At 44.1% G+C, this 11,383-nt stretch overlaps 1 protein-coding gene across 1 annotated transcript; it reads left to right on the top strand.

Annotated features, from left to right (window-relative positions):
- The first annotated feature begins 3,170 nt into the window (after nucleotides 1-3,170).
- On the top strand, nucleotides 3,171-5,957 carry LOC120110694. Its single transcript, XM_039126286.1, has one exon. It carries the CDS (start codon nucleotides 3,171-3,173, stop codon nucleotides 5,955-5,957), a length of 2,787 nt encoding a protein of 928 aa, XP_038982214.1.
- Nucleotides 5,958-11,383: the final 5,426 nt, after the last annotated feature.

Below are 11,383 nucleotides of genomic sequence, written 5' to 3'. Positions count from 1 at the left end.
TTTAACAGTATTAGGATAATTCTTAGCCATTTGTATAATAACAGTATTTTATAAAGATATAGATACAAATATCAATTTTAAAAGAATATACATATAAATTTGAATATTTAAAAGAATATTCATGCAATTTTTTTTTTAAAAAAAAAATTATGCTTTGGAATGCCTCTTGCACTTCAGTGCTACTCTTAACGGACCCGAGATCCTCTCATGACTGAAGTGGATAGATCTTCTCGTCCCCATAATTTTTGTCATTGTTTTTCTCAGCATGTAAAGCTACATGCATGAATGGCAGCGCACAGATATAGCAACGCTTGAAAGAAAGAGGAGGGGATAAAAAATGGAGGTCGATCTCTCATGAAGATGAATGTCGGTGTTTTCATTCTCAAAAGCCAGGTTAGTATGGCTTGAAGACTAATAAAAGTTACCTTGGCTTTTAGTCATGATCCAGTGAAGAAGTCGAATTAATTTGTTTGAGATATAGGATTTGGTCCTTTGGTGCTATTTTATTTCTATTATTAAAGACCTATATATTCACAGCCCAAGGAATTGTAGTTGGTTGTCATTCCACTTGTAAGCTTCCTCTAAGTTAGGCTCCATGCATGGGCTTATGGGTTGCTTAGCATCCGCTATCACGATAGTGAAAAGGTTTTATAGCCTCTGTTCCCCACACACACACACACACACACAGAGAGAGAGAGAGAGAGAGAGAGAGAGTTTATATCTCTGTTCCATCACCTTCTGTATATTTCAGGAGTTATATATATTAGTGTAGAGGCCCCCGTTTGAGTTGGGCCGGCCTCTGAGTAAGGGCGGCCCAACTCGTGGAGATGGGGGAGGGAGTCTCCCGATCGAAACGCCTCCCTCCCCTGTTTTTCGGAAACCTCCTCCCCCTCCTCCCGAATCCACAGGAAAGAGGGATCTCAGGGTGATAAAACCCTAGCAACCGGGCGAGAATCGCCCCCTCCTCTTTCTAGGGCATCCGTCGAGAGCCTTTCCACACACACAAAAAAAAAAAAAAGAGGGTTTGGGTCTTGCCTTGCCGCGGGAGGAACCGGAGCGGTCGCCGACGATCCGGCTGGGAGGATCTCGCCGGAGGCAAGGTGAGTCGTCCCTCCTCCTTCCTCATTCTCTAGATCCCTATTTCATTCGAATCCGGCCGGCGAGCCGTTGGGTTGGAGACAAGAAGTCTCCGGTTTCCCCCCTCCCGTTCGACCGCCCATCGTCGGGTTGGCGCGTGGCAGCCGTCGCCGGACGTGGCGCATGGCCGGCACCATGTTGGGGGCATCGACCGCTGGGGTCGCCGGCCACCGGTGGCCACTGCCACCGAGCACGCCATGGGGAGAAAAGAATGAGAGAGAGAGAGAGAGAGAGAGAGAGAGAGAGAGAGAGAGCCAACTCTCTTCTTTGTAATTTTATTGACAGAGGGAAGGGAGGAAGGAAGTGAGAGGGGGAGAACAGCCGGGTTCCATCTTCCTTGTTCTCCTCCCACTCCAGTTGCTCTAGTTGCTCTATTTTAATTCCATGTTTTCTCTCTAGTTTAATATAGGGAAATCATGGACTGATGGTTAATCCTAGAGTGTTAGATACTAGTGGACCCTTAAGGGGATCCATAGGGGGTTTGGGTTTTATATATATTGGATAATTTTTAATGATGATTTGGTTCTATAGGGGAACAATCTGTTGGACGAGAGGACATTGAGCAGGATTCTGTGCATTCCGGTTCTTTATCGCCGTGAGGGCAGGTGATTGGTTGTCTAAATTTTCAACAAAAGTAAGAATCCTTGTACGCCAATCCTACATGATATAAATATTTTGCACTATATATATATATGTGTTTGATATGCTATAATCCAGGCAAAACAAAATGGTTTTTATATTTAAATTATATTTTGATCGTCTCTGCTTGTGATTGGTATAATGATAGATGCATGCATGTGCATAACCTACACCTGCAAAATTTGACTGATGGATGTGGTGCTCTAAACTAACCATATGATATTGGTTGCCCTGTCACGAGCTGGAAACGTGACTGTGGTTAGTTTATAGCCGGAAATAAATAAAAGAAAATGGATGTGTAGATGTAAACTGAATTGTATGAAAAGAAACTTTGGGTTTATCTTGTTATTATGGCAGGCCCCGTCACAGGCTGAAAATGTGGTATTTTGGTAGGCTCCCTCACAGGCTAGAAATGTGGAACTATAATGTGCAGGCCCCGCCACAGGCTGAAAATGTGATATTTTGGTAGGCCCCCTCACAGGCTAGAAATGTGGAACTATAATGTGCAGGCCCCGCCACAGGCTGAAAATGTGATACTTTGGCAGGCCCCCTCACAGGCTAGAAATGTGGAACTATAATGTGCAGGCCCCGCCACAGGCTAAAAATGTGATAATTTGGTTGCCCCACCACAGGCTGAGAAATGTGACCAAGATTTGACCCAAAGTCGGAAAGATAATTAAACCGGATCAAGTTGAAGAAAAGACATTGAAACTATAATACAGGTTTATGAGCTATCATATGCTATATATTTCTTGTGTGGCTGGACTTTTATTGATGTTTGATGTACATACTTGTATCGATTATTTGAGCTTTGATAGCCGGTTTATGACTTCATGATATGTACTTGACTTGTCGTGGTTTTCAGATTTTTATTATTATTGTGTTGGTGTGGATGTGTAGGGATTCTTACTGGGCTGTAAAGCTCATCCCCTTTTCTTCTTTCTTTTTATCAGAGTTGCAGGATGCTTAGATTTGGATGGGATGGGCGCAGAGTGCAAGTATCAGAGTCATTAGCTAGTTAGTTTATTTGTCCCTCTTTGATGTCGATGAACATTTGAAGATCTTGTAATTGAACTAATTTGTTTATTTGGATATGTCGGACTTGTCTATTTGAATTACTAAATTAATCGTGGATTTATTGGAATTTTGTTAAACATAGGCCTTGCATGATCTTTAGGGCACTGCTCTAGGGCTCATGCGGCCGGTCGCGTGTCGGACCCGGGAGTTGGGTTCGGGGCGTGACAGAGTGGTATCAGAGCCAGGTTTAGGTATCCTAGGGTTTAGGTTCAGGTGAGAGTGAGTGGGGGAAGAATATCTAATGACTTATTAAAGTACCCTCTAGATACATTTTTCTTTGTAATCTTAAATGTTAAAGGTAACTTGTGTAGGTTGATATGGCACGAGGGAGTAGACGTGGGCGTAATAGGAGGCCGACTCGTTTTGCCGATGGCTCCGCTGCTTGGACGCCCTCCAAACAACAAGAAGATGTTCCACCCTCACCGGCCAGAAGTGTGCACCCGCAGGAACACCCCGTCAACCCTGTTGGTAGTGCTCTGGAAACGGGAACCCCGGAAACTCCAAGGACAGGAACCTCGGGTGAGCCTAGGATTCAACCGAATGAACCACTAAGTGCTTCTCAGATGATGGAAGCAATGATGCAACAACAAGCTACTTCCCGTTCAGATATGATGAGAATGATGGAGATGCAACAACGCTTCATGGAACAGCAGCAACAATTTATGCAGCAACAGTTACAACATCAGCGGCAGCAGATGACTCCTCAGTATTTACAGGGGGCTACAAGTCGGCAAGAGCATCATGTTAGTTTGGCAGAATTCAAAAAGTTTGCACCTTCAGCTTTTAAAGGCACTTCTGACCCTTTAGAGTCTGAGACTTGGCTGAATGAAATGGAAAAGATTTTCAATGCTCTGAGATGCCCTGATGAGGATAGGGTTACTTTTGCTACATTTATGCTGCTGGGAGAAGCGGATATTTGGTGGAATGTGGAAAGAGGAAAGATGGGACAGAACACTACATCTTTGACTTGGGAAGGATTTAAGGAGCTTTTCCGTGACAAGTATATTCCCCAAAGCGTGAGACGGCAGAAATTTCGAGAGTTTACCCGGTTAGAGCAAGGGAATATGACGGTCGCAGAGTATGCTGCAAAGTTTGAGGAACTGGCCAGGTATGCCCCAGGACAGGTGGAGAATGAAAGAGAACGAGCCGAGAAGTTTGAAAGTGGACTCAGAGCCCGAATCAGACAACAGGTGTCTACCTTCGAGCTTTCTTCCTACAAGGATGTGGTTAACAAGGCTTTGGTAGTTGAAAGGGGTTTGAATGACACTCAAGAAGAGAGGGAAAGAATTTTGAAAAAGAGAAACAGACAAGCTGAGTTACAAAATAAGCATGGCAAAAATACTGAATTCAGGCCCAAGAAACAAACTACTGGGAATGATAAGACTCAGCGCAAGGATACTGTGAAATGCTATAGATGTGGCGGACCCCACTATCAGAGCGAGTGCAACTGGTTTAATGGGAATTGTTTTTCATGTGGCCAACAGGGCCATAGGGCAGACACTTGTCCTAATCGCGGAGAGCAACAAACTCGACAGGCATCTCAGCCTATTCAGGGAGCTCCAACCAACCAAGCAACTCAGAATGAACAACAACAAGGAGGACAGCAGAGTCCTAGAACTCAGGGGCGAGTCTATGCTCTTACACAACACGATGCTGACGCCTCTAACACCGTGGTGACAGGTACAATTGAAATCTCATCCACGAATGCCTATATTTTGATTGATCCTGGAGCTACTCATTCTTTTGTATCTGCTGATTTTGTTGGAAGAAATAGTACATTGATTTCTTTGCCACTAGAGACTGAACTGTGTGTCTCCATCCCTAATGGAGATGTAATCTTAGTTAACTCTGTCTGCAAAGACTGTATCTTGAATATTGAAGGCAGGAAAATGAAAGTAGATTTACTAGTCCTAGTGATGAAGAATTTCGACATGATCCTTGGGATGGACTGGTTGGCAGCATATCATGCCACTGTTGACTGCTTCAAGAAAACAGTAAAATTTCAAATTTCTGGTCAGCCAGAGTTTACTTTTAGTGGCAACAGAGTGTTACCTCCGCCAAAAGTAATCTCAGCCATACAGGCCAAGCGACTCCTTCGGAAAGGTGATGAAGGATTCTTAGCCATGGTAGTGGGCACCCAGCTGGAAGAACTCAAACTAGAAGACATTCCTATTGTGAGGGAATTTCCAGATGCCTTTCCAGAGGATTTGCCAGGATTACCTCCTGATAGAGAGGTTGAATTCTCCATTGATTTGATTCCTGGCACTGGACCAATTTCTAAGGCCCCATACCGAATGGCTCCAGCTGAATTAAAAGTGCTAAAGGAACAACTACAGGAGCTGTTGGACAAAGGTTTCGTCAGGCCTAGTGTTTCTCCTTGGGGTGCTCCTGTACTATTTGTGAAAAAGAAAGATGGCAGTTTTCGGCTTTGCATAGATTATCGAGAAATAAATGGAGTAACAGTGCGGAATAAATACCCTTTACCGAGAATTGATGATTTGTTCGATCAGCTGCAAGGGGCACAAATCTTCTCAAAACTTGATCTACGCTCCGGATATCACCAGTTGAGGATAAAGGCTGAAGACATACCAAAGACAGCATTCAGAACTAGATATGGACACTATGAGTTTTTGGTGATGCCCTTCGGGTTAACAAATGCACCAGCAGTCTTTATGGATCTTATGAATCGGGTGTTCAAATCCTACCTGGATCAATTTGTGGTAGTATTTATTGATGACATTCTAGTCTATTCAAAAAGTCCACAAGAGCATGAGGAGCATTTGAGGATAGTGTTACAAACTCTTAGAGAAAACAAGCTTTATGGCAAGCTGCAGAAATGTGAGTTCTGGTTAAACAGTATCACCTTTCTCGGGCACGTGATCTCCAAGGATGGCATCTCTGTCGACCCAAAGAAAGTAGAGGCAGTAGTTGATTGGAGTAAACCTACTAATGTGTCCGAGGTGCGCAGCTTTTTGGGAATGGCGGGATACTATCGGAGATTCGTTGAGGGATTCTCTCGTATTGCCATGCCTCTATCTCGTCTAACCCAAAAGCAAGTAAAATTGAATGGAAGGAGGATTGTGAGCAGAGTTTTCAGGAGTTGAAAAGACGATTGGTGATAGCCCCGATATTGGCCCTTCCATCTGGATCAGGAGGCTTCAGCATCTATAGTGATGCATCACGCAAGGGCCTCGGCTGTGTTCTTATGCAGAATGAGAAGGTGATAGCCTATGCTTCTAGACAGTTGAAACCATATGAGCTGAATTATCCTACTCATGATTTGGAGTTAGCAGCTGTGATCTTTGCTTTAAAAATATGGAGGCACTATTTATATGGTGAACATTGTGAAATTTTTACGAACCACAAAAGTTTGAAGTATATCTATACTCAAAAGGAGCTGAATTTGAGGCAAAGGAGATGGTTAGAGCTATTAAAAGATTATGATCTAACTATCAATTACCATCCAGGAAAGGCAAATGTTGTGGCCGATGCTCTAAGCAGAAAATCTTCAAGTAAATTAGCGGCTCTGATCACTACACAAAGAAACATTTTGTTGGACTTGGAGAGATATGAAATTGAAGTACGACTGCATGATCCTCAAGTACGACTTGCTAATCTTATGGTGCAGCCTACCTTGATTGAGAGGATTAAGTCATCTCAAAAAGAGGATCCAGAATTACAGAGGGTGAGGGGAACAGCTGAGTCTGGTGTTCAAAGCGAATTCCATATGCATGAGGATGGTTCCTTAAGATTCGGTAGCAGATTGTGCGTCCCTAAAGTTCCAGAATTAAGAAATGAAATTTTAGAGGAGGCTCATAGCTCGGCTTATACAATGCATCCAGGAGGCACAAAGATGTATCAGAATTTAAAGAAACATTTTTGGTGGAGTGGTATGAAAAGGATATTGCTCAATTTGTAGCTCAGTGTCTAGTATGTCAGCAGGTAAAAGCAGAAAATCAAAGACCTGCGGGACCATTACAGTCTCTACTTATTCCTCAATGGAAGTGGGAGCATATCACCATGGACTTTGTGACTAGCTTGCCAAAAACCCTACGAGGTAATGATGCCGTGTGGGTAATTGTTGACCGGCTAACCAAATCAGCACACTTTTTGCTTTTCAGAGTTGGTTTCTCCTTAGAGAGATTGGCAGGCTTATATATAGAGCATATTGTGAAGTTGCATGGGGTTCCAGTTATCATTGTGTCAGACAGAGACAGTAGATTTGTATCACAGTTTTGGAAGAGTCTTCATAAGGCTCTTGGAACCAAATTGAGCTTTAGCACGGCTTTCCACCCCCAAACCGATGGACAGTCAGAAAGAACCATCCAGATCTTAGAAGACATGTTGAGAGCCTGTGTCATGGATCTAGGAGGAGCGTGGGATGGCCACTTATCACTAGTAGAGTTTGCTTACAATAATAGCTATCAAGCAAGTATATAAATGGCTCCTTTTGAGGCGTTGTATGGCCGGAAGTGTCGATCTCCTATTTGTTGGGATGACGTGGGCGAGAGAAAATTATTAGGCCCAGAGATAGTACAACAGACTGTTGATAAGGTGCAAGTGATCAGAGAACGACTCCGTACAGCTCAGAGTCGCCAAAAGAGTTATGCTGATAATAGAAGGAGAGAACTGGAATTTCAAATTGGAGATCATGTTTTCTTGAGAGTGTCACCTACAAAAGGTGTGATGAGATTTGGGGTTCGTGGCAAATTGAGCCCTAGGTATGTTGGTCCGTTTGAGATTTTGGACAAGGTTGGGGAGGTGGCGTATCGATTGGCTTTACCACCGGCTTTATCCAGTGTGCACAATATTTTTCATGTGTCAATGTTGAAGAAATATGTACCAGATCCGAGTCATGTGGTAGCATATGAGCCATTACATCTTCAGGAGGATTTGACCTATGAGGAGTTTCCGGTACGAATTGTGGACAGAAAAGATCAGGTACTACGACATCGAACCATTCCTTTTGTGAAGGTACAATGGGATAATCATACGGAAAGAGAGGCTACTTGGGAGCTCGAAGAAGAGATGAAAGTCAAGTATCCGCAGCTTTTTGAAACCCCAGGTATGTCAATTTCGAGGACGAAATTTTCTTTTGGGGGGGAGAATGTAGAGGCCCCCGTTTGAGTTGGGCCGGCCTCTGAGTAAGGGCGGCCCAACTCGTGGAGATGGGGGAGGGAGTCTCCCGATCGAAACGCCTCCCTCCCCTGTTTTTCGGAAACCTCCTCCCCCTCCTCCCGAATCCACCGGAAAGAGGGATCTCAGGGTGATAAAACCCTAGCAACCGGGCGAGAATCGCCCCCTCCTCTTTCTAGGGCATCCGTCGAGAGCCTTTCCACACAAAAAAAAAAAGAGGGTTTGGGTCTTGCCTTGCCGCGGGAGGAACCGGAGCGGTCGCCGACGATCCGGCCGGGAGGATCTCGCCGGAGGCAAGGTGAGTCGTCCCTCCTCCTTCCTCATTCTCTAGATCCCTATTTCATTCGAATCCGGCCGGCGAGCCGTTGGGTTGGAGACAAGAAGTCTCCGGTTTCCCCCCTCCCGTTCGACCGCTGATAGTCAACTTTAAAGACCACGCAATAGCACGTATCTAGTAGGATAGTGATTACGGGTATCGATCCACAGGGATTGGGGTATAGTTATTTTTCTTAAAAATAAAAATATTTAAAATGATGAATTTGTGAAGACTATTAAATTAAACAATTCAATAAAAGAAAATGCAATTAAAGGGATATCAGTTTGGGGAAAACCTAGGGCAAGGAATTCACCACTAACATCGGAATAAGGGTTATTTATATTTTATTTCGTTCTTGGATTAACATGCAAATTGGCTACAAGCCTAATAAGCATTCGAATAAAAATTCACAAAAGTAATTTGGGCATAATCCATCTTTAGTTGGCATGAAATGTCTACCCTAATCTAAGGTGGTAGCACACTGCATCTTCCTTAAGCATGGACTATCTTATATTTACTCAGTGATCATGAAAAACAGTTGTACGAACATCATACTTAAAATCACAGAAATTAAATATGATTCAAAAGAAGATATCCATTAAAAACAATAAGTTCATACAACTCCAAGAACATAAAATAAAATATAAAACCCTTATCCCTTTGTTAGGGCTGCATCCAGCTCTGGAGAGGATCAGCCTTTCATGGAGTTGTGGGCGACAGCAGCAGCACAGCAGCGGGCTCCCATCATGGCTACTTCCATCTCTTCAACGTCTCCTTCCGGTGTAGCTTCTACTGAAAACGGCTCCCTCTCAGCTCTTCTGAGAAATCATTCCCCGAATATCCAAAAATTCTCTCTCCCCTTTTATTCTTGTGGGAACTCCACCCGATAAGAGATGATAGGGAAAACCCCCCACCCCGGTGGGGGGGTTTGGCCTCTGAGGAGAGATCAGCCCTGCATGGAGAATTGAACAGCTGCACTGCAGGGGGACTTCATAATGATTAGCTCCTTCCTCCCGTCGGCTCTCTCCCTCCCCTGTTTCCTCTTCTTCTTCCCGTGGGATGTGGCCTCCGAGAGATGATGGGAGCAACCCCCGGTGGGGGAAGAGGGAATGCCCCCCCCCCCCCCCCGGTGGGGGAGGAATGAATGGAAGAGAAACACGGAATGGATCTGTGATGAAGAAACGATGGGAAAACGACACGGATGCGAGGGGAAGTTTGGATGTGAGCGTGGGAAGGATGAGGATGGGTTTGTTCAGAAGCAGAGGAAGATGATAAGCTGGGAGTTGATCGCATGTTGGTTTAGGATGCGGGATGAAGATAGATCACGGATGGGATGAGCGTGGAATCTAGCGGAAGAAGGATACGGCTGAATGCTGGGATAGCTTGCGGTTGAGATGAACTTGGATATGGCTCGGTTCTGGTTGAATGTCGTGGAACAGGGGAGTTGGGAAGGACGTGGAGAAGATCTCGGACGCGGAGGAGAGAAGACGCTGGGATTTGGGTTCATCCCGTGGATCATGGGACGCTGTTTTGGAGCTAAAACAGGGGAGGATGAACTCGGGAGCTTGGAACGGCTGGGAGTTTGGTGATGGAGCTAATCCGCGAGGGAAATCTGGGAAGATGATCCACGGGATTCGGCTGCTCGGGCGTTGGATAAAAATCAGGGAGTGAAGTTCGGATGGTTATGATGATGAACTCCTTGATTTATTTTGCTGAGGGAAGATCTCGGAAGCCCGTGGATTATGCGGAGGATTTGGTTCTGTTTCTTAACAGAGCCCTGTTAGGTGCTTGGGACTCATCCGGAAGGGAAGAAGCTGGGAATCCGGTTGGAGGTTGGGATGCACGGGATGGCGTTTGAAGAAGAAATCTCGGAGGACGTTCGGTTCGGTTGAAATGGAATGTGGGATGAAGAGAGTTTGGAAGAAACAAACGCGAGAGAAGGGAAACGGATGGGATCACTCGAGCGGGAGGTGCTGGGAAAATCCGGGATGCAAGGGATTAGGAAGACTTTGAACGAGATGAAGAGAAATGGCTCTGTTGCTTGGAGGAAATCTAGGAAGAAAATCTTGGATCCGTGGGTGATGAAATTCCAATGCGAACGGGATTACGATTAGCTTGATAGGAAATATAGGAGGATCAAAGCCGGAAGATGATAGCTCTGTTTGGATGCCGTGAATGATGGGTTTTGTTTTGAGGTAGGGGTAAAAAAAATGGCGTGGAAGGAGCTGGGATTTATTTGGAAGAAAAGATTTTGAGACATGACGGTCGGCTGGGAAGTCTTGGGACGACTTCTTTGGACATGGAACAGGCGCTGAGACTCAATTTGGGATGCACGGAATTCAGATTTGTGAAAGGAATTTGTTCAGGATGAGCTCAACGTTGGACAAGAAATAACGAAGTTGGGATGAACAGCCGAATCAGAATCTGAGAGGATTTAATTCGTAGGGTGCATATGATTTGGGTTCAGGGATCATCCCAAATAAATTTGATTCGACCTGCATACATTAAGCTTAATCAATAAATAATCAAATTAAACTTGAATTACCTTGGATAATTTATTAAAATGCAATCATGAAGGTAATACAATTTTTAGTTAAATTTACAAAATATGTGAATTAAAATAATGATAAGTGCTATAAATAAGATATTAATTTATGCATTATTTAGCACTTATCACACCCCCCAACCTACATTTTGCTAGTCCTCGAGCAAAATAAAATAAAAAAACTAACTCACTTTCGCAGGAATCGCGATTGCATTTACCGTATGCAATAAGGCTTTAAACCCCTAGGTGGCCCTAGTGGACGAGTTTTGTCTCGTGAGGGTTTCCGGCACAGATACCCACAAACTGTTGTCTCTACTCAAAGAGTTATTGTTTTATAAAATCTATTTTCAAATGCATTAATGCTAAAAATTTCAAAAGCACACAAAGTTTTAATCACTAAGTCAGCTCAAATCCTAGGTCAAGATGCAACTTAAGTTGAAGTCATTAAGTTTCCGTTAGAGAGTTGTAAGGCTAATTTATACTTGGGTGCTCGGTGATGTCTGGACCATACACAAGCTAAGGCTTTAGATTCT

This window comes from Phoenix dactylifera, chromosome 4 (assembly GCF_009389715.1).
Source record: "Phoenix dactylifera cultivar Barhee BC4 chromosome 4, palm_55x_up_171113_PBpolish2nd_filt_p, whole genome shotgun sequence".
NCBI classification, from domain to species: domain Eukaryota; kingdom Viridiplantae; phylum Streptophyta; class Magnoliopsida; order Arecales; family Arecaceae; genus Phoenix; species Phoenix dactylifera.
The sequence above is the reverse complement of the archived record's forward strand: the minus strand, read 5'-3'. Positions and strand labels throughout refer to the sequence as shown.